At 46.7% G+C, this 23,844-nt stretch overlaps 1 protein-coding gene across 1 annotated transcript in view; it reads right to left on the bottom strand.

Moving 5' to 3' along the window:
* The window catches only part of GAD2 (glutamate decarboxylase 2), a 114,306-nt gene that overhangs the window by 7,659 nt on the left and 82,803 nt on the right, over positions 1-23,844 (bottom strand). The window contains exon 10 of the mRNA XM_044295574.1: positions 12,848-12,955. Coding sequence (XP_044151509.1) covers positions 12,848-12,955 — 108 coding nt within the window. The remainder of the gene's footprint in view (positions 1-12,847; positions 12,956-23,844) is intronic.

Raw genomic sequence — 23,844 nt, 5'->3', positions numbered from 1 at the left:
AAATCTCTCGTTACCGTTGTCCTGTTGTAGCTGGGAAAGTTATTTAGTGCCCGTCAAAGCACATTTTTTGTTCTGGGTTGAAGTACAATTCCCAATTTAGCAATTTCATAATTTAGTGGTTTCTGCTATATCAGAGCTATTTGAAATCTATCCATAAAAGGGTATATAATATTGAAGGTGCACATAGGGTCATTCAGAATAACTTCACACACACCCGCTACTGTGTATTTCCAAGTCTAATTCTGTCACTAAACCCATACCTGTCACCCAGCGCCTAAATACTAGGCCTCAAATTTAAATCCCTCTAAATCTCTCGTTACCGTTGTCCTGTTGTAGCTGGGAAAGTTATTTAGTGCCCGTCAAAGCACATTTTTTGTTCTGGGTTGAAGTACAATTCCCAATTTAGCAATTTCATAATTTAGTGGTTTCTGCTATATCAGAGCTATTTGAAATCTATCCATAAAAGGGTATATAATATTGAAGGTGCACATAGGGTCATTCAGAATAACTTCACACACACCCGCTACTGTGTATTTCCAAGTCTAATTCTGTCACTAAACCCATACCTGTCACCCAGCGCCTAAATACTAGGCCTCAAATTTAAATCCCTCTAAATCTCTCGTTACCGTTGTCCTGTTGTAGCTGGGAAAGTTATTTAGTGCCCGTCAAAGCACATTTTTTGTTCTGGGTTGAAGTACAATTCCCAATTTAGCAATTTCATAATTTAGTGGTTTCTGCTATATCAGAGCTATTTGAAATCTATCCCAAAAAGGGTATATAATATTCAAGGTGCACATTGGGTCATTCAGAATAACTTCACACACACGCTTCTGTGCATTTCCAAGTCTAATTCTGTCACTAAATCCATACCGGTCACCCAGCGCCTAAATACTAGGCCTCAAATTTATATCCCGCTGAATTTGAATACAATACATTGGGCCAAATAATATATTTGTTGTTGTGGTGAACCATAACAATGAGAAAAACATCTAGTAAGGGACGCGGACGTGGACATGGTCGTGGTGGTGTTAGTGGACCCTCTGGTGCTGGGAGAGGACGTGGCCGTTCTGCCACATCCACACGTCCTAGTGTACCAACTACCTCAGGTCCCAGTAGCCGCCAGAATTTACAGCGATATATGGTGGGGCCCAATGCCGTTCTAAGGATGGTAAGGCCTGAGCAGGTACAGGCATTAGTCAATTGGGTGGCCGACAGTGGATCCAGCACGTTCACATTATCTCCCACCCAGTCTTCTGCAGAAAGCGCACAGATGGCGCCTAAAAACCAACCCCATCAGTCTGTCACATCACCCCCATGCATACCAGGGAAACTGTCTCAGCCTCAAGTTATGCAGCAGTCTCTTATGCTGTTTGAAGACTCCGCTGGCAGGGTTTCCCAAGGGCATCCACCTAGCCCTTCCCCAGCGGTGAAAGACATAGAATGCACTGACGCACAACCACTTATGTTTCCTGATGATGAGGACATGGGAATACCACCTCAGCATGTCTCTGATGATGACGAAACACAGGTGCCAACTGCTGCGTCTTTCTGCAGTGTGCAGACTGAACAGGAGGTCAGGGATCAAGACTGGGTGGAAGACGATGCAGGGGACGATGAGGTCCTAGACCCCACATGGAATGAAGGTCGTGCCACTGACTTTCACAGTTCGGAGGAAGAGGCAGTGGTGAGACCGAGCCAACAGCGTAGCAAAAGAGGGAGCAGTGGGCAAAAGCAGAACACCCGCCGCCAAGAGACTCCGCCTGCTACTGACCGCCGCCATCTGGGACCGAGCACCCCAAAGGCAGCTTCAAGGAGTTCCCTGGCATGGCACTTCTTCAAACAATGTGCTGACGACAAGACCCGAGTGGTTTGCACGCTGTGCCATCAGAGCCTGAAGCGAGGCATTAACGTTCTGAACCTGAGCACAACCTGCATGACCAGGCACCTGCATGCAAAGCATGAACTGCAGTGGAGGAAACACCTTAAAACCAAGGAAGTCACTCAGGCTCCCCCTGCTACCTCTTCTGCTGCTGCCGCCTCGGCCTATTCTGCTGCTGCCGCCTCGGCCTCTTCCTCCGCCTCCGGAGGAACGTTGGCACCTGCCGCCCAGCAAACAGGGGATGTACCACCAACACCACCACCACCACCTCCGTCACCAAGCGTCTCAACCATGTCACACGCCAGCGTTCAGCTCTCCATCTCACAAACATTTGATAGAAAGCGTAAATTCCCACCTAGCCACCCTCGATCCCTGGCCCTGAATGCCAGCATTTCTAAACTACTGGCCTATGAAATGCTGTCATTTAGGCTGGTGGACACAGACAGCTTCAAACAGCTCATGTCGCTTGCTGTCCCACAGTATGTTGTTCCCAGCCGCCACTACTTCTCCAAGAGAGCCGTGCCTTCCCTGCACAACCAAGTATCCGATAAAATCAAGTGTGCACTGCGCAACGCCATCTGTAGCAAGGTCCACCTAACCACAGATACGTGGACCAGTAAGCACGGCCAGGGACGCTATATCTCCCTAACTGCACACTGGGTAAATGTAGTGGCAGCTGGGCCCCAGGCGGAGAGCTGTTTGGCGCACGTCCTGCCGCCGCCAAGGATCGCAGGGCAACATTCTTTGCCTCCTGTTGCCACCTCCTCCTTCTCGGCTTCCTCCTCCTCTTCTTCCACCTGCTCATCCAGTCAGCCACACACCTTCACCACCAACTTCAGCACAGCCCGGGGTAAACGTCAGCAGGCCATTCTGAAACTCATATGTTTGGGGGACAGGCCCCACACCGCACAGGAGTTGTGGCGGGGTATTGAACAACAGACCGACGAGTGGTTGCTGCCGGTGAGCCTCAAGCCCGGCCTGGTGGTGTGTGATAATGGGCGAAATCTCGTTGCAGCTCTGGGACTAGCCGGTTTGACGCACATCCCTTGCTTGGCGCATGTGCTGAATTTGGTGGTGCAGAAGTTCATTCACAACTACCCCGACATGTCAGAGCTGCTGCATAAAGTGCGGGCCGTCTGTTCGCGCTTCCGGCGTTCACATCCTGCCGCTGCTCGCCTGTCTGCGCTACAGCGTAACTTCGGCCTTCCCGCTCACCGCCTCATATGCGACGTGCCCACCAGGTGGAACTCCACCTTGCACATGCTGGACAGACTGTGCGAGCAGCAGCAGGCCATAGTGGAGTTTCAGCTGCAGCACGCACGGGTCAGTCGCACTACAGAACAGCACCACTTCACCACCAATGACTGGGCCTCCATGCGAGACCTGTGTGCCCTGTTGCGCTGTTTCGAGTACTCCACCAACATGGCCAGTGGCGATGACACCGTTATCAGCGTTACAATACCACTTCTATGTCTCCTTGAGAAAACACTTAGGGCGATGATGGAACAGGAGGTGGCCCAGGAGGAGGAGGAGGAGGATGAGGAAGAGGGGTCATTTTTAGCACTTTCAGGCCAGTCTCTTCGAAGTGACTCAGAGGGAGGTTTTTTGCAACAGCAGAGGCCAGGTACAAATGTGGCCAGCCAGGGCCCACTACTGGAGGACGAGGAGGACGAGGATGAGGAGGAGGTGGAGGAGGATGAGGATGAAGCATGGTCACAGCGGGGTGGCACCCAACGCAGCTCGGGTCCATCACTGGTGCGTGGCTGGGGGGAAAGGCAGGACGATGACGATACGCCTCCCACAGAGGACAGCTTGTCCTTATCCCTGGGCAGCCTGGCACACATGAGCGACTACATGCTGCAGTGCCTGCGCAACGACAGCAGAGTTGCCCACATTTTAACCTGTGCGGACTACTGGGTTGCCACCCTGCTGGATCCACGCTACAAAGACAATGTGCCCACCTTACTTCCTGCACTGGAGCGTGATAGGAAGATGCGCGAGTACAAGCGCACGTTGGTAGACGCGCTACTGAGAGCATTCCCAAATGTCACAGGGGAACAAGTGGAAGCCCAAGGCCAAGGCAGAGGAGGAGCAAGAGGTCGCCAAGGCAGCTGTGTCACGGCCAGCTCCTCTGAGGGCAGGGTTAGCATGGCAGAGATGTGGAAAACTTTTGTCAACACGCCACAGCTAACTGCACCACCACCTGATACGCAACGTGTTAGCAGGAGGCAACATTTCACTAACATGGTGGAACAGTACGTGTGCACACCCCTCCACGTACTGACTGATGGTTCGGCCCCATTCAACTTCTGGGTCTCTAAATTGTCCACGTGGCCAGAGCTAGCCTTTTATGCCTTGGAGGTGCTGGCCTGCCCGGCAGCCAGCGTTTTGTCTGAACGTGTATTCAGCACGGCAGGGGGCGTCATTACAGACAAACGCAGCCGCCTGTCTACAGCCAATGTGGACAAGCTGACGTTCATAAAAATGAACCAGGCATGGATCCCACAGGACCTGTCCGTCCCTTGTCCAGATTAGACATTAACTACCTCCCCATAACCATATATTATTGGACTCCAGGGCACTTCCTCATTCAATCCTATTTTTATTTTCATTTTACCATTATATTGCGATGCTACCCAAAGTTGAATGAACCTCTCCTCTGCCTGTGTGCTAGGCCTAAATATATGCCAATGGACTGTTGCAGTGGTGGCTGACATGAAGCCTGATTCTCTGCTATGACATGCAGACTAATTCTCTGCTGACATGAAGCCAGATTGTCTGTTACGGGACCTTTCTCCTCTGCCTGGGTTCTGGGCCTAAATTTATGAAAATTGACTCTTACAGTGGTGGGTGACGTGAAGCCTGATTCTCTGCTATGATATGAAGACTGATTCTCTGCTGTCATGAAGCCAGATTGTCTGTTACGGGACCTCTCTGCTCTGCCTGTGTGCTAGGCCTAAATATATGCCAATGGACTGTTGCAGTGGTGGGTGACGTGAAGCCTGATTCTCTGCTATGATATGAAGACTGATTCTCTGCTGACATGAAGCCAGATTGTCTGTTACGGGACCTCCCTCCTCTGCCTGGGTGCTGGGCCTAAATATATGCCAATGGACTGTTGCAGTGGTGGCTGACGTGAAGCCTCATTCTCTGCTATGACATGCAGACTAATTCTCTGCTGACATGAAGACAGATTCTCTGTTACGGGACCTCCCTCCTCTGCCTGGGTGCTGGGCCTAAATATATGCCAATGGACTGTTGCAGTGGTGGCTGACGTGAAGCCTCATTCTCTGCTATGACATGCAGACTAATTCTCTGCTGACATGAAGACAGATTCTCTGTTACGGGACCTCCCTCCTCTGCCTGGGTGCTGGGCCTAAATATATGCCAATGGACTGTTGCAGTGGTGGCTGACGTGAAGCCTCATTCTCTGCTATGACATGCAGACTGATTCTCTGCTGTCATGAAGCCAGATTGTCTGTTACGGGACCTCTCTGCTCTGCCTGTGTGCTAGGCCTAAATATATGCCAATGGACTGTTGCAGTGGTGGGTGACGTGAAGCCTGATTCTCTGCTATGATATGAAGACTGATTCTCTGCTGACATGAAGCCAGATTGTCTGTTACGGGACCTTTCTCCTCTGCCTGGGTTCTGGGCCTAAATTTATGAAAATTGACTCTTACAGTGGTGGGTGACGTGAAGCCTGATTCTCTGCTATGATATGAAGACTGATTCTCTGCTGACATGAAGCCAGATTGTCTGTTACGGGACCTTTCTCCTCTGCCTGGGTTCTGGGCCTAAATTTTTGAAAATTGACTCTTACAGTGGTGGGTGACGTGAAGCCTGATTCTCTGCTATGACATGCAGACTAATTCTCTGCTGACATGAAGACAGATTCTCTGTTACGGGACCTCCCTCCTCTGCCTGGGTGCTGGGCCTAAATATATGCCAATGGACTGTTGCAGTGGTGGCTGACGTGAAGCCTCATTCTCTGCTATGACATGCAGACTAATTCTCTGCTGACATGAAGACAGATTCTCTGTTACGGGACCTCCCTCCTCTGCCTGGGTGCTGGGCCTAAATATATGCCAATGGACTGTTGCAGTGGTGGCTGACGTGAAGCCTCATTCTCTGCTATGACATGCAGACTGATTCTCTGCTGTCATGAAGCCAGATTGTCTGTTACGGGACCTCTCTGCTCTGCCTGTGTGCTAGGCCTAAATATATGCCAATGGACTGTTGCAGTGGTGGGTGACGTGAAGCCTGATTCTCTGCTATGATATGAAGACTGATTCTCTGCTGACATGAAGCCAGATTGTCTGTTACGGGACCTTTCTCCTCTGCCTGGGTTCTGGGCCTAAATTTATGAAAATTGACTCTTACAGTGGTGGGTGACGTGAAGCCTGATTCTCTGCTATGATATGAAGACTGATTCTCTGCTGACATGAAGCCAGATTGTCTGTTACGGGACCTTTCTCCTCTGCCTGGGTTCTGGGCCTAAATTTTTGAAAATTGACTCTTACAGTGGTGGGTGACGTGAAGCCTGATTCTCTGCTATGATATGAAGACTGATTCTCTGCTGACATGAAGCCAGATTCTCTGTTACGGGACCTCCCTCCTCTGCCTGGGTGCTGGGCCTAAATATATGCCAATGGACTGTTGCAGTGGTGGCTGACGTGAAGCCTCATTCTCTGCTATGACATGCAGACTAATTCTCTGCTGACATGAAGACAGATTCTCTGTTACGGGACCTCCCTCCTCTGCCTGGGTGCTGGGCCTAAATATATGCCAATGGACTGTTGCAGTGGTGGCTGACGTGAAGCCTCATTCTCTGCTATGACATGCAGACTGATTCTCTGCTGTCATGAAGCCAGATTGTCTGTTACGGGACCTCTCTGCTCTGCCTGTGTGCTAGGCCTAAATATATGCCAATGGACTGTTGCAGTGGTGGGTGACGTGAAGCCTGATTCTCTGCTATGATATGAAGACTGATTCTCTGCTGACATGAAGCCAGATTGTCTGTTACGGGACCTTTCTCCTCTGCCTGGGTTCTGGGCCTAAATTTATGAAAATTGACTCTTACAGTGGTGGGTGACGTGAAGCCTGATTCTCTGCTATGATATGAAGACTGATTCTCTGCTGACATGAAGCCAGATTGTCTGTTACGGGACCTTTCTCCTCTGCCTGGGTTCTGGGCCTAAATTTATGAAAATTGACTCTTACAGTGGTGGGTGACGTGAAGCCTGATTCTCTGCTATGATATGAAGACTGATTCTCTGCTGACATGAAGCCAGATTGTCTGTTACGGGACCTTTCTCCTCTGCCTGGGTTCTGGGCCTAAATTTATGAAAATTGACTCTTACAGTGGTGGGTGACGTGAAGCCTGATTCTCTGCTATGATATGAAGACTGATTCTCTGCTGACATGAAGCCAGATTCTCTGTTACGGGACCTCCCTCCTCTGCCTGGGTGCTGGGCCTAAATATATGCCAATGGACTGTTGCAGTGGTGGCTGACGTGAAGCCTCATTCTCTGCTATGACATGCAGACTAATTCTCTGCTGACATGAAGACAGATTCTCTGTTACGGGACCTCCCTCCTCTGCCTGGGTGCTGGGCCTAAATATATGCCAATGGACTGTTGCAGTGGTGGCTGACGTGAAGCCTCATTCTCTGCTATGACATGCAGACTAATTCTCTGCTGACATGAAGACAGATTCTCTGTTACGGGACCTCCCTCCTCTGCCTGGGTGCTGGGCCTAAATATATGCCAATGGACTGTTGCAGTGGTGGCTGACGTGAAGCCTCATTCTCTGCTATGACATGCAGACTAATTCTCTGCTGACATGAAGACAGATTCTCTGTTACGGGACCTCCCTCCTCTGCCTGGGTGCTGGGCCTAAATATATGCCAATGGACTGTTGCAGTGGTGGCTGACGTGAAGCCTCATTCTCTGCTATGACATGCAGACTGATTCTCTGCTGACATGAAGCCAGATTGTCTGTTACGGGACCTCTCTCCTCTGCCTGGGTGCTGGGTAGTGTTGAGCGCGAATATTCGAAAAGCAAATTTTTTTCGCGAATATCGCAACTTCGCGATTTCGCGAATATTTCGAATATAGTGCTATATATTCGTAAAAACGAATATTCGTTTTTTGTTTTTTTCCCCCCCCCACAAAATTACAGTACACATATAATTGATTGTTTCCCAAAGGTCCAACAGCTCAGATCTTACTCACATTGCCTAGAAAGTGATTGAGGCGCGAATCTTCGTAAGGCGATGTTATTAGCGCACATGCGAATATCGGCACGTCCCAGAACAGAGGCAAAGGGCTTTGCATTCATACATTAGTGAATTGAGTTGCGAATCTTCGTAAGGCGATTTTATTAGCGCACATGCGAATATCGGCACGTCCCAGAACAGAGGCAAAGGGCTTTGCATTCATACATTAGTGAATTGAGTTGCGAATCTTCGTAAGGCGATTTTATTAGCGCACATGCGAATATCGGCACGTCCCAGAACAGAGGCAAAGGGCTTTGCATTCATACATTAGTGAATTGAGTTGCGAATCTTCGTAAGGCGATTTTATTAGCGCACATGCGAATATCTACACTTGTCCCAGAACAGAGGCAAAGGGCTTTGCATTCATACATTAGTGATTGAATTGAGCTGCGAATCTTCGTAAGGCGATTTTATTAACGCAAATGCAAATATCTACACTTGTCCCCAGAACAGAGAGGCAAAGGCCTGTGCATTCATATAGTATAGCACCATATTCGCGAATACGTAGAACTTCGTAAAATTCGATTTACGAATATTCGTATTTTTTATTTTACTTTCCACCTTACAGATTACATTGATCTGTACTCTGTCAACTACTGTCATCACCCCCCACTGTATCTCGATTGATTCCCAAAAGTCTCACATTCCCTAGAAAGTGATTGAGGTGCGAATCTTCGTAAGGCGATTTTATTAGCGCACATGCGAATATCTACACTTGTCCCAGAACAGAGGCAAAGGGCATTGCATTCATACATTAGTGATTGAATTGAGTTGCGAATCTTCGTAAGGCGATTTCATTAGCGCACATGTGAATTTTGCATAGCATATGTATTATGCGATGCGAAAATTCGAATTATCGCATATGCGAAATAATAACGAATTTGAATAATCGCGAATATTTTACGAATATTCTTTCGAATATTCACAAAATTTCGCGAATTCGAATATGGGACATGCCGCTCAACACTAGTGCTGGGCCTAAATTTATGACAATGGACTGTTGCAGTGGTGGCTGACGTGAAGCCTCATTCTCTGCTATGACATGCAGACTGATTCTCTGCTGACATGAAGCCAGATTCTCTGTTACGGGACCTCTCTCCTCTGCCTGTGTGTGTGCTGGGCCTAAATATATGCCAATGGACTGTTGCAGTGGTGGCTGACGTGAAGCCTCATTCTCTGCTATGACATGCAGACTGATTCTCTGCTGACATGAAGCCAGATTCTCTGTTACGGGACCTCTCTCCTCTGCCTGTGTGTGTGCTGGGCCTAAATATATGCCAATGGACTGTTGCAGTGGTGGCTGACGTGAAGCCTCATTCTCTGCTATGACATGCAGACTGATTCTCTGCTGACATGAAGCCAGATTCTCTGTTACGGGACCTCTCTCCTCTGCCTGTGTGTGTGCTGGGCCTAAATATATGCCAATGGACTGTTGCAGTGGTGGCTGACGTGAAGCCTCATTCTCTGCTATGACATGCAGACTAATTCTCTGCTGACATGAAGCCAGATTCTCTGTTACGGGACCTCTCTCCTCTGCCTGGGTTCCGGGGCCTAAATATCTGAGAATGGACTGTTCCAGTGGTGGGTGACGGGAAGCCAGATTCTCTGCTATGGAACCTCTCTCCAATTGATTTTGGTTAATTTTTATTTATTTAATTTTTATTTTAATTCATTTCCCTATCCACATTTGTTTGCAGGGGATTTACCTACATGTTGCTGCCTTTTGCAGCCCTCTAGCTCTTTCCTGGGCTGTTTTACAGCCTTTTTAGTGCCGAAAAGTTCGGGTCCCCATTGACTTCAATGGGGTTCGGGTTCGGGACGAAGTTCGGATCGGGTTCGGATCCCGAACCCGAACATTTCCGGGATGTTCGGCCGAACTTCTCGAACCCGAACATCCAGGTGTTCGCTCAACTCTACTGATGATCTATCCTCTGGATAGATAATCAGCTTCTGATCAGCGGGGGTCCGACACCCGGGACCCCCGCCGATCAGCTGTTTGAGAAGGCAGCGGTGCTCCAGCAGCGCCGCGGCCTTCTCACTGTTGACCGCCGGGCCGCCCGCCCACTGACGTCACGACTTGTATCAACTAGAGTGGGCGCGGCTAAGCTCCATTCAAGTGAACAGAGCTTAGCCGCGCCCACTCTAGTTGATACAAGTCGTGACGTCAGTGGGCGGGCGGCCCGGCGGTAACTAGTGAGAAGGCAGCGGCGCTGCTGGAGCCCAGCTGCCTTCTCAAACAGCTGATCGGCGGGGGTCCCGGGTGTCGGACCCCCGCCGATCAGAAGCTGATGATCTATCCAGAGGATAGATCATCAGTTAAATTAAAATGCAGAACCCCTTTAAAACCATTTTATTGCTCCAAAGCAAAAAAAATAAAAATAAATAAATTTGCAACTTTGCAAAAAATAAACTAAAACACAAACTAAAACACAACTTCTATGCAAATAGGTGTGTCACCGTGGTTACAGACTACAAACAAGCCTGTGTTTTCAGTTTTTTTTAGTTACAGAACTAGTTGACGTCCACTTATTGTTATATATACAGTACAGACCAAAAGTTTGGCACACCTTCTCATTCAAAGAGTTTTCTTTATTTTCATGACTATGAAAATTGTAGTTTCACACTGAAGGCATCAAAACTATGAATTAACACATGTGGAATTATATACATAACAAAAAAGTGTGAAACAACTGAAAATATGTCATATTCTAGGTCAGTGATGGCGAACCTTTTAAAGGCCGAGTGCCCAAACTGCAACCCAAAACCCACTTATTTATTGCAAACTGCCAACAAAGCAACTTAACCTGAATACTTCAGTCCAATATAGTATATTCTCTATGTACTTTATCATTTAGCTATAATAGCCTGCCTTGGCTACCACAGCATCTTGCAGCGGCATGCTATTCCATCCAGTTTGCGTTTAGTTGGACCATCATTTATTTTTCAACAGGACAATGACCCCAAACACACCTCCAGGCAGTGTAAGGGCTATTTGACCATGAAGGAGAGTGATGGGGTGCTGCGCCAGATGACCTGGCCTCCACAGTCACCGGACCTGAACCCAATCGAGATGGTTTGGGGTGAGCTGGACCGCAGAGTGAAGGCAAAAGGGCCAACAAGAGCTAAGCATCTCTGGGAACTCCTTCAAGACTGTTGGAAGACCATTTCAGGTGACTACCTCTTGAAGCTCATCAAGAGAATGCCAAGAGTGTGCAAAGCAGTAATCAAAGCAAAAGGTGGCTACTTTGAAGAACCTAGAATATGACATATTTTCAGTTGTTTCACACTTTTTTGTTATGTATATAATTCCACATGTGATAATTCATAGTTTTGATGCCTTCAGGGTGAATCTACAATATTAATAGTCATGAAAATAAAGAAAACTCTTTGTCCAAACATTTGGTCTGTACTGTAAATGGTTAGTAAAAAGAAATGGGCAGATGGAAAGGAAAAAAACTAAAGGCTAAGACTCCACAGGGTTTGTTTGTATAAGAGCTGTTGACAAAATAGTAGATAGTAGATTTTTTAGATGCATTGCAGCTGTACGATACTATTGGTTGTAAAGGCAAACATATACTTTAAATGGTTAAGACATTATCATGTACTGTTTGTTTAATGTATTAGGCTACTTTCACACTCGCGTTTTGGCTTTCCGTTTCTGAGATCCGTTCAGGGCTCTCACAAGCGGTCCAAAATGGATCAGTTTTTCCTTTAATGCATTCTGAATGGAAAAGGATCCGCTCAGAATGCATCAGTTTGCCTCCGATCAGTCACCATTCCGCTCTGGAGCCGGACACCAAAAGGCTGCCTGCAGCGTTTTGCTGTCTGCTTGATGAAACTGAGCCAAACGGATCCGTCCTGGCACACAATGTAAGTCAATGGGGACGGATCAGTTTTCTCTGACACAATCTGGCACAATAGAAAACGGATCCGTCTCCCATTGACTTTCAATAGAGTTTATGACGGATCCGTCTTGGCTATGTTACAGATAATACAAACAGGTCCGTTCAGGATGCATGCGGTTGTATTATTGTAACAGATGCGTTTTTGCTGATCCTTGAGGGATTCACCCAAAACGCTAGTGTGAAAGTAGCCTTAGTTAAAGTAAATGTCTAACTCTTAGCAAATATTAAATAATTCTTGTGGCATATGTGGAACCATTCACTTCAGTAGGTCCGAAAAAAACGGAAATGAGTCAGTGTGCACTCCGTTTCCGTATGTCCACATGTCCTATTCTTGTCCATTTTGCGGACAAGGACAGGCATTGTATTGTATAGTGTTTTGTGGACCGCAGAATACATGCGGTCGTGTGCATGAGCCCTTATCCTAAGAATATCCAGGACAATCCCCTCAAAACTTTCTACTGCAGTTTTTATTACTGGCCACATTTTCATTCTGTATTTCATCACCATATTTTTTTGTCTAACATGAGAACAAAAACTTCAATTTCCCCAAGGAAATACTTCTACTTTCCTTTAATTGACAACATTCCCATAAACAAATATTCCCTCTAACCCCATAGCCTGACAGTATACATATGGGACACACTGGAACTAAGACAATGCAGATGTTTAATGCTTTAATATATATATATATATATATATATATATATTTAGACATACACATACTGTATGCATAACTGGCCCATTATAGTGATAATAATGTGACATACAATTTGTTGGAACATACCTTTCCTTCAATGACCAGTTCATAGCCTTCCCGATTCTTTATTTTATTATACAGATATTCTGCCAGTTCTAAGCATTTATCAATCTGAACCTCAAATCCTGTTGTTCCCTGGAAAAGAAATAAGATTGAAAAATGATGTACAACTTTCAGATTCATAATATTAAAAGTGCTGCTGTTCCTTTTGAAATATACTTATCGTCCTGCTATTTAGTGACTTACTCAGGGTAGGTTCACATCACTGTTTAGTTTTCCATTCTTCTGATCCACCAGAAAAACATAAAAAAAACAACACCCTCCACCCCCCCAAAAAAAAATAATAAATGAAAATGGATCCTCTATTTTGATCATCCATTGTGCTTATTTTTCATCTTTTTTTTTGTAATTTCAGTCTTGGATCCATTATTTCTGGTTGGGGGAAAAGTCAGTGATTGTAAGCCAAAATTAGGAGTAGGGATTGTACATCAATAAGGTATATTGAAAAGAATTGCACTGAGGATGAGTGATTTCAATTCAGAATTCATTCTGAATTTTTTTGTGATTATTAAAGGGAACCTGTCACCGGGATTTTGTGTATAGAGCTGAGGACATGGGTTGCTAGATGGCAGCTAGCACATCTGCAATATCCAGTCCCCATAGCTCTGTGTGCTTTTATTGTGTAAAAAAAAAGATTTGATACATATGCAAATTACCCTGAGATGAGTCCTGTACGTGAGATGAGTCAGGGACAGGACTCATCTCAGGTTAATTTGCATATGTATCAAATCAGTTTTTTTACACAATAAAAGCACACAGAGCTATGGGGACTGGATATTGCAGATGTGCTAGCTGCCATCTAGCAACCCATGACCTCAGCCCTATACACAAAATCCAGGTGACAGGTTCCCTTTAAGTAAGTAAAAGTATAGAAATGAGGAAAGACAGAATAATTCCCTCACACATAACATTTAAATGAAAGTGACATGTGCAAACCAACTCTCCATCCTCAAGGACAGGAGAATAAGAACATCTCACCCAAAACTAAACTTTTGTAAATGAGATATGTAAATCATCTGGTCTAAAAAAAAAAAAAACGAAGAACCAAAAAGTCTGAAATAACCTTGGTGGCTACTCTTCGTGGTGCTGTTTATCATTAGGGAGATGAAAAAATAACCATGATGAGTATTGTATGCCAGGCAGCACTGCTCTCGGCTTTCTAGATAGAATATATGTAAATTTCCATGTTTCTGTTCAGCTAGCATGCGATAAGATCATCATTCTTTTCTTTATTGGAAGAAAAACTCATTTAAATATCTTTCCCAGAAACCCAAAGTTATGCAAATGATCTTGCCTGACAAAATGGAAAAGAAGAGGATACCCTGTATAATATCAGCAGAATTAAGACATGTGAATTTGCATAGATTCTTCATAGAAACCGGGAGCCATGTTGCCTTGCATACAATACTAGCAACGTGAAGAGTTTTTAATATTTTTCTCCCTTTCTATGCTGACATTTGTTTGCTGAGGCTTTAAAAAAATAAATAAATGAATAGTTGGAGGCAGGTGGGTATTAAATACTAATTTTAAAGCTAATTAGAGCATGTTTGTGTTGGTTCCGAATCAAACTTTTCAAAAAGTTTGACAAATTAGACCCGAAATTAATTTTGCTCATCTTTAATTTGCATCTGTTCTGTATTTTTAATCTGTATTCAGTTTTGGCTCATGTGATCACCAATGGAAATCACTGACCAAACACTCACTTGTGAAAATGGCCTAACACACTCATATATTATAAAATTACATCTCTGATCCCTAGGTTTATTTTCTTTTATGCTCACAATATAAAAAATGTACTTTATAGTGTGGTACGGTTTTCTAAGAGATGCTATCTTGGAGGACCTCGATGAAAATAAGCAAATAACGCCATATCAACATGGCTTCATAAGGGATCGGTCATGTCAAACGAATCAGTTTCTATGAGGAGGTAAGTTCTAGACTTGACAGCGGCAAATCAATGGATGTCGTATATCTGGACTTCTCCAAAGCATTTGACACTGTACCACATGAAAGGTTAGTATATAAAATGAGAATGCTTGGTCTGGGAGAAAATCTCTGTATGTGGGTAAGTAACTGGCTGAGGGATAGAAAACAGAGGGTGGTTATTAACGGTACACACTCAGATTGGGTCACTGTCACTAGTGGGGTACCTCAGGGGTCAGTATTGGGCCCTATTCTCTTCAATATATTTATTAATGATCTTGTAGAAGGCTTGCATAGTAAAATATCAATTTTTGCAGATGACACTAAACTGTGTAAAGTAATTAACACGGAAGAGGACAGTATACTGCTACAGAGGGATCTGGATAGATTGGAGGCTTGGGCAGATAAGTGGCAGATGAGGTTTAACACTGGCAAATGTAAGGTTATGCACATGGGAAGGAATAATGCAAGTCACCTGTACATACTAAATGGTAAAACACTGGGTAACGCTGACATGGAAAAGGACCTAGGAATTTTTGTGAACAACCAGTGTCAGGCAGCTGCTACCAAGGTCAATAAGATAATGGGTTGCATCAAAAGGGGCATAGATGCCCATAATGAGAACATAGTCCTGCCATTTTACAAATCACTAGTCAGACCACACATGGAGTACTGTGTACAGCTCTGGGCTCCTATGAACAAGGCAGACATAGCAAAGCTGGAGAGGGTTCAAAGGAGGGCAACTAAAGTAATAACTGGAATGGGGGGACTACGGTACCCTGAAAGATTATCAACATTAGGGTTATTTACTTTAGAAAAAAGTCGACTGAGGGGAGATCTAATTACTATGTATAAATATATCAGGGGGCAGTACAGAGATCTATCCCATCATCTATTTATCACCAGGACTGTGACTGTGACGAGGGGACATCCTCTGCGTCTGGAGGAAAGAAGGTTTGTACACAAACATAGAAGAGGATTATTTATGGCAAGAGCAGTGAGACTATGGAACTCTCTGCCTGAGGAGGTGGTGATGGTGAATTCACTAAAAAAGTTCAAGAGGGGACTGGTTGTATTTCTGGAGTGTAATAATATTACAGGCAATAGTTACTAGAGAGGGAGATCCAGGGAGTTATTCTGATTGCCTGATTGGAGTCGGGAATCGTTAATTTCTAACGATAATTTGTTTTCCCTTAGTCCTAACAGCAGCACAGATGGGGTTAACTGCCCCCCGTGGACTGGTAGGACCGGCGGAATTTTAATGAGCCCAAAGATTAAACCAATAAAAGAACTCCAGCTCCCTTAAAGGGAGGGGTTCATCCCCCAGCCGACCGTGTAGGTTACAAGAAAAAAAAAAAGTACTTTAGGGCGGGAAATTTGTGTGCTGCTGTTAGGACTAAGGGAAAACAAATTATCGTTAGAAATTAACGATTCCCTTACGTCCTACCAGCAGCACAGATGGGGAGATAGCAAGAAGAATCCCCTAGGGAGGGTCCTCATGCTCGGCAGAAGTAAGGACTGTCTGCCCAAAGGCCGAGAACTCCGATATCCTAGCATCGATCCTATAATGGGAGATGAAGGTAGACTCAGAGCTCCAGGAGGCTGCCTTACAGATCAACTCTAGGGGGAGAAGATTTCTTTCCGCAACAGAGGTAGCTACGGCCCTTGTAGAATGGGCCCTCACAAACTCCGGAGGATCTAAGGCTTGGGAAATAAAGGCTTCCCTAATGGCCTCCTTAACCCAGCGACTAATAGTCGTTTTAGACGCTTTACGGCCTTTTGACTTACCGGCAAACAGGATAAAGAGATTTTCATCCATCCTGAACTCTTTAGATCTATCCATATAGATCTGAAGGCATCTAGTTATGTCCAGTGGATGTCGAACTGGAGCATCAGAGGAGGAGGCAGAGAGCAATACAGGTAGAGAGACTACCTGATTAATATTTTGGAAGGTAGAAACCTTAGGTCTAAAGTAAGGTAGAAATTTCAGAAGGACCCTGTCTTGTAGAAACATGGTATAAGGGTAAGATGCGGAGAAAGCTTGAAGCTCCGAAACTCTTTTGGCCGAAGTTATGGCCAGAAGAAAAGCCATCTTAAGAGTTAAAAGTTTAAAACTTGCCTCCTCCAAGGGTTCAAAGGGGGGAGATGCTAGCCCCTTAAGAACAACTGACAAATCCCATTGAGGAACGGGTCTCAGTATTGTAGGCTTCAATCTTTCCGCTCCTTTAAGGAAGCGCTTGATGAGCGGGTCCCGAGAATATGGTCTGTTAAGACAGGCCGAGATGGCAAAAACTTGGACCTTCAGGGTAGAAGGGGAGAGACCTCTGTCTATCCCATCCTGGAGGAACTGTAAGATCGCTGCGAGGGGCGGATCTGCAGACGCCACCTGGTTGGAGCTACACCAAGAGGCGAAGATCCTCATAATCCGAGAGTAGGCCTTTCTGGTAGACTCTGCTCTGGAATGCGATAAAGTTCTCAGGACCGACTCAGAGAGCCCTTCCACTCTGGGAAGGGACTGGTCAACCTCCAGGCTGTCAGGTTGAATCTGTGCAGATCTGGGCAGAGATGCGTGTCCCACGACACCAGGGTCTGCTCCGGGGGGAGTCTCCAATATTGTCCCCGACTCATCTGAATGAGCTGGGTAAACCAGGATCTCCTGGGCCAGAACGGTATGATGGCTATTACCGAGGCCTGATCCTGACGGATTTTCATCAATACCCTCGGGATCATGGAAAAAGGAGGGAAGATGTACGCCAGCCTGAACCTCCACGGTATTGTCAGAGCATCTATCGCCAGGGGGTTGTCCTCCCTGTAAAGGGAACAGAACCTCTGTACCTTGGCGTTGAACTTGGTTGCCATGAGATCCACCTCTGGCATCCCCCACCTGAGGACTAATTGTTTGAAGATCTCCGGATGTAATGACCATTCCATGGTCGGTAGGCCGCGACTTAGGCGGTCCGCGATGACATTGAGGGAGCCTTTGATGTGAGTGGCGGATAGATGGGATAGGTTCAGCTCTGCCCACCGAAGAATTACCCCAATCTCTAAAAGAAGGGGTACGGATCTTGTGCCCCCCTGCTTGTTTATATAAAGCACGGCAGTCATGTTGTCTGACTGGACTTTCACTGCTTTGCCCCGAATCTGAGGGGCGAAGTGAAGGAGGGCTAGCCGGATAGCACGCATCTCGCGGAGATTTGAGGAAAGATGCCGCTCCTGAGGAGACCAGGACCCCCGAACTGGGGACCCGTCTAGATGAGCGCCCCAGCCTACAAGGGACGCGTCCGTGGTCAATATGAGCCAAGCTGTTTGGGTCATAGACCTCCCTTCTGGTAGATGAAACCACCATCTGAGGGAATTCCGGGATTGATTGGATAGGGAGCACAGGGAATCTAGCCCCCTGGGGCTGCCGTTCCACTTGCTTAAGACCTCCGATTGAAGAGGTCGGAGGTGCCATAAAGCCCAAGGGACTGCATCCGCAGCCGCTGACATGAGCCCCACCATCCTCATGAGGGTCCGTATGGAGACCCGTCGTGGTACGTAAAGGAACCTTGCTAGGTCCTGAATACGCATTCTTCTTTCTGGTGTCAACCGGAGGGACATCTGTAAAGAGTCGACTATGAATCCTAAATAGTGGATAGAAGTCGAAGGGCTCACGTTCGAATTCGACCAGTTGACCATCCAGCCTAGGCGGAGCAGAAAGGATATTGCGACATGAAGTTGGTGGGAAAGTAGAGGGACTGAAGAGGCTAGAAGAAGCCAGTCGTCCAGGTAAGGGACAATGGTCAGACCTTGGAGTCTCAATGCTGCCACTACCGATACTACCACCTTGGTGAAGATCAGGGGGGCAGACGAGATTCCGAAGGGAAGGGCGGCAAACTGGAAATGTTTGCACACACCTGATATCTGGACCGCGATCCTGAGAAACTTCCGGGAGGAAGGATGGATCGGGATGTGGAGGTAAGCGTCTTTGAGGTCCAGAGTAGCCATCACATCCCCAGGGTTGAGGAGGTGGCTGACTGACCTTATGGTTTCCATGCGGAACCTGTTCCTCTTTATGAAACGATTGAGAAATCTCAGATCTATAATCATCCGAAGATCTCCCGTCTTTTTGGGTACCAGAAATACCGGGGAATAAATCCCTAGACCCCTCTCCCCTGCCGGTACCTCCTCCAGGGCTCCCTTGGAAAGGTAGTCTTGGATATAGGCTTCCAAGACCCTCTGCCTGGTTGGCAAAAAACTGCGTGTAGCAATGAATCTTCCTGGGGGGGGGGGGGGAAATAAGGTCTATTAGATAGCCGGCGGTTACTATATTTTGGACCCAGGGGTCCCGAATTTCCTGGGCCCACACGTGACTGAAAAAGAAAAGACGCCCCCCCACAGGGAGGTGGGGGAGGGGTACGGGATAATCGAGAGGCGTAACGGTAGGGACAGCAGGGTTTATCCAAGAGCCTCTGAGAGGCTCATAGTCAGGAGGGCTTTGCCTCCCTGGGTTTGCGGGAACGCCTGGAAAATTTTCTAGGCGGTCCCCCCCAATCCTTACGTCCCTGCTGTCCTGGTCGACCTCCGCGGGCTTGTCTTCCCCTGCCTCGAAAGGACTGCTGGGGAAGGCTCTTCCCCTTTTTGTCTGATAGACCCTCCATAATAGTGTCTAGCTCAGAACCGAAAAGACGGCTTGGTTCAAAGGGGAGCCCACAGAGGTTATATTTGGATGCGTTATCCGCATTCCAAGGCTTGAGCCACAGAGGTCTCCTGGCGGCAGACACCAAAGCCATGGTCTTGGCCGCCAATTTTAATTGGAGTTGGGCTGTGTCACAGAGGAAATCCACCGCTAAGTTGACGGACTTGAAGGCAGCAAGAATATCGTCCCGAGAGACACTCCGGTCAACATCAGTCTGAATCTGGTTCAGCTTGGTTCTGAGGAAGGAGGAGACCTCTGTGGCAGCAATAGAAGTCGAGGCCGAGGCTGCGGCCGCTGAGTAACCTCTCCTGAGGGTGCACTCTGCCCTCCTATCTAGAGGGTCCTGCAGGCTAGACCCATCGTCTGCAGGAACCAGAGTGCGCCTGGACAACTTGGCAATCGCCATGTCCACCTTAGGAATGGAACCCCATGATTCCACTAAGGGTATAGCCATAGGAAACATAAGCTTAAAGGGACTCTGTCACCACTTTCTAACCCCCACTTTTTTAACTATCGTTTTATTCATGGTGCCCTTCTGATTACAGTTGTCATCTTATATGTTAGATCTGCGGTGCCGTTTAGGTAAAAAATCGATTTATATCACCTGTCAATCAGCTAGATAAGGTGCCCAGGGCGTTCCTCTCCTCTTGAATCTGCCGCCTGCCGCCGCCGCCGTTGGTGCCCAGCTCCTCCCCCGGTCTCGTCAGCGCTGCCTCAAACAACACTGATCCGCCTCCGGCTCTCCCTCAATGCCCCCTCCTTTTTTTCGGAAATCTCGCCCGTGCGTACGCATCCTTTCGGCATCATCGCTCTAAGTTCGCGTTATGCGCATGCGCGAGAAAAGGATGCGTACGCACGGGCGCAGGCCTGTGCGCACACGCGAGATTTCCGAAAAAAAGGAGGGGGCATTGAGGGAGAGCCGGAGGCGGATCTGTGTTGTTTGAGGCAGCGCTGACGAGACCGGGGGAGGAGCTGGGCACCAACGGCGGCGGCGGCAGGCGGCAGATTCAAGAGGAGAGGAACGCCCTGGGCACCTTATCTAGCTGATTGACAGGTGATATAAATCGATTTTGTACCTAAACGGCACCGCAGATCTAACATATAAGATGACAACTGTAATCAGAAGGGCACCATGAATAAAACGATAGTTAAAAAAGTGGGGGTTAGAAAGTGGTGACAGAGTCCCTTTAAACTTCCTAGTAAGGACTGGGCCTTTCTCAGGCTTTTTCCACTCCGTGCGCATCACGGAGAGAAGGGTCTCATCTGCCTTAAAGACCCGCTGGGTCCGGCAGGCGGGATCGGAAGACTCCCCTACGTCAACATCATGGTCCCCCGACCTGATGGACCTTAGAAGCTTCTGGGTCTTTTCCGGTGGAAAGAAACCAGAAGACGTCTCTTCCTCATCCGAGGAAGATGACCCCACAGAAAGGGGCATAGGCCTATCGGTGGGGGCGGGCACCTCCATTGGTGTTTGGGAGGGAACAGGTAGTCTCTCATTAAGGAGACTTACGACCCCTTTAATGGAGTCGTCGACATAAGTCTTAGCCCACTGGTACATATCCTGCATGGAAGGCTCGGTAGCAGTGGCGGAACGACAGCTGTTGCATCTAGAAAATGGGCAGCTGTCCTCAAGAGGCGTATTGCAGTCGTAGCAAGCCAGGTGTCTCCTCTTGGTGGCTGATTTCCGAAGCTGATCGGGCTCTCTGGGAGAGGCCATAGCTAAAAAAAGGGAACAAAAAGGAGAGGAATTTAAAGCATCACTAAATGGAAATAAGAAAAACCCCTCCAGTGTTTTAAGCACGAACCAGAGGAGAGAACAAGATAGCTGAGCAAAGAGAAAGAGCAGTCTGAAGGCAATGTCTCACAAATCAGGAGACTCTGGAGCTAGCTTGTTAAAGCAGCGCAACCAGAGACCGACTGAGGGAATCAGGGAGCTTAAATAGGATAGCTCCGCCCAGGGGAGTGGCAAAGTCCAAGCTAAAAACCTCCCCCTAAGCACAGCTACAAAACAAACTCCCTTTGGAAAAAAAGGGGGAATAAAAAGGCCTAAGCCTAAGGAAATGTCCCCACATATCACTCATCCCTGCTGCGCATTTTAGAAAAGGAAAAGAACGGCCGGAATAACCCCGGCCGGCCGACGCCGAGGAAACCGGAAGTGACGCCGAGGCAAGGGCCGCGTCACTTCCGGTCATGGCGGCGCCCAGCAACAGGAGCGCTGCCGGCTAACGCAGGGGAGTGGGAGGACCTGCGAGCACGGAAAAAACATGCTACAAGAGCGCAATATAAGCGCACGCAGATAAGTAAAAGAGGGACTGAGAAAACTAAGTCAGCCTGATAGCGTCCCAAAACCCCTGTCTAAAAATAAACCAGGGGAAAAAACTCGCCAGTCCACCTGTCCGGTGGACAAAAAAAAACACGGTGGGCTGGGGGATGAACCCCTCCCTTTAAGGGAGCTGGAGTTCTTTTATTGGTTTAATCTTTGGGCTCATTAAAATTCCGCCGGTCCTACCAGTCCACGGGGGGCAGTTAACCCCATCTGTGCTGCTGGTAGGACGTAAGGGAAGGATTTTTTTCCCCCTTAAGTTAGGAAAATTGGCTTCTACCTCACAGTTTTGTTTTTGCCTTCCTCTGTATCAACTTGCAGTATAACAGGCTGAACTGGATGGACAGATTTCTTTTTTTGGCCTTATAAACTATGTTACTATGTTACTATGCCATAGACATGATCTATGTGTTAAATCCAATAATATTCTATTTGTAGCAGTCTAGTCTAGTCTTGTTCTAGTCTAGTTTGTATTCCCAGTGCAATGGTGTTCAATTCCAGTGGTTTGCTCTAGTTCCACTTCTAGCATCTTGTGCTCCATTTTCCTGGTTTTTGACTGGTTGCTGGGGTTCAGGTCTTCTTTGTTTGGGTTTCTTGTTTCTGGGTTATAGCTCCCCCTGGTAACAATGTTAGTGTCAGTTTTGGCAGATTAGGATTTCCATTAAGGATAAATTTAGGGATTGTGAGGGTCAGCGGTGCCTGTTGTTGGGAGCCAGCATGCAGGGATACATCTAGAGTAATATTCAGGGAAAGTCTGAGTTAGGCCGAATGCACACGGCCGTGTTCCGCGGCCGAGAGCGGTCCGTGGTATGCCGGGATGGATTCCTGTTCAGAGCAGGAGTGCACGACGTCATTGGTTGCTATGACGCCGTGCGCTTCATGCCGCCGCTGCTGTACAGTAATACACTATACGAGTGTATTACTGTACATCAGCGGCGGCATGAAGCGCACAACGTCATAGCAACCAATGACGCCGTGCGCTCCTGCTCTGAACAGGAATCCAGCCCGGCATACCACGGACCACGGCTGTGTGCATTCGGCCTTTGGGTCGGTTATTGTCTGTTTGTTCAAACATCTGTTCACCATAAGATCACCATCATCTGATTGCTCTGTCATTTGGCTACCATCACTGTCCTGTTCCAATGTTCTATTGGTGAATTTCTTTTTTTTATGTTACTGACTAGTGTTGTGATTACATTTCTTATTCATTTGACTGTCCAATTGTTGCGTAATTTGGTCCTACTCTAGTTCCTACTGTAATTAATAATAAATGAGCATTGGGAGACACTGTTAGTACCCGAGAAAGAGATTGCTATAGTTGAGGTCCAATTTAGCCGTCTTGTGTCCAACCAGTGTTGTTACATCGAGCATGTGTCCTACAACTTCATTTAAAATCTTTGAGTCTGATGGTACTCTATATGATAGCACCTTGTGAATTTTTTTTTTTTAACTTCTTAAGGACACAGCCATATTTCACCTTAAGGACCAGGCCAAATCTGACCAGTGTCACTTTGAGAGGTGATAACTTTAAAATGCTTTGACTTATCCAGGCCATTCTGAGATAGTTTTTCTGTCACATATTGTACTTCATGACACTGGTAAAATGGAATAAAAATAAATACATTTTTATTTGATAAATTTGCCAAAATTTTTGAAAAATTAGCAAATTTCCAAGTTTTAATTTCTCTACTTCTATAATACATAGTAATACCTACAAAAATAGGTATGACTTTACATTCCCCATATGTCTACTTCATGTTTGGATCATTTTGGGAATGACATTTTATTTTTTGGGGATGTTACAAGGCTTAGAAGTTTAGAAGCAAATCTTGAAATTTTACAAAAATTTTCAAAAACCCACTTTTCAAGGACCAGTTCAGGTCTGAAGTCACTTTGCGAGGCTTACATAATAAAAACCACCCAAAAATGACCCCATTCTAGAAACTAAACCCCTCAAGGTATTCAAAACTGATTTTACAAACTTTGTTAACCCTCTAGGTGTTCTGCAATAATTAATAGAAAATAGAGATACAATTTCAT

This window comes from Bufo gargarizans, chromosome 5, assembly GCF_014858855.1.
Source record: "Bufo gargarizans isolate SCDJY-AF-19 chromosome 5, ASM1485885v1, whole genome shotgun sequence".
Lineage (NCBI taxonomy): Eukaryota > Metazoa > Chordata > Amphibia > Anura > Bufonidae > Bufo > Bufo gargarizans.
The sequence above is the reverse complement of the archived record's forward strand: the minus strand, read 5'-3'. Positions and strand labels throughout refer to the sequence as shown.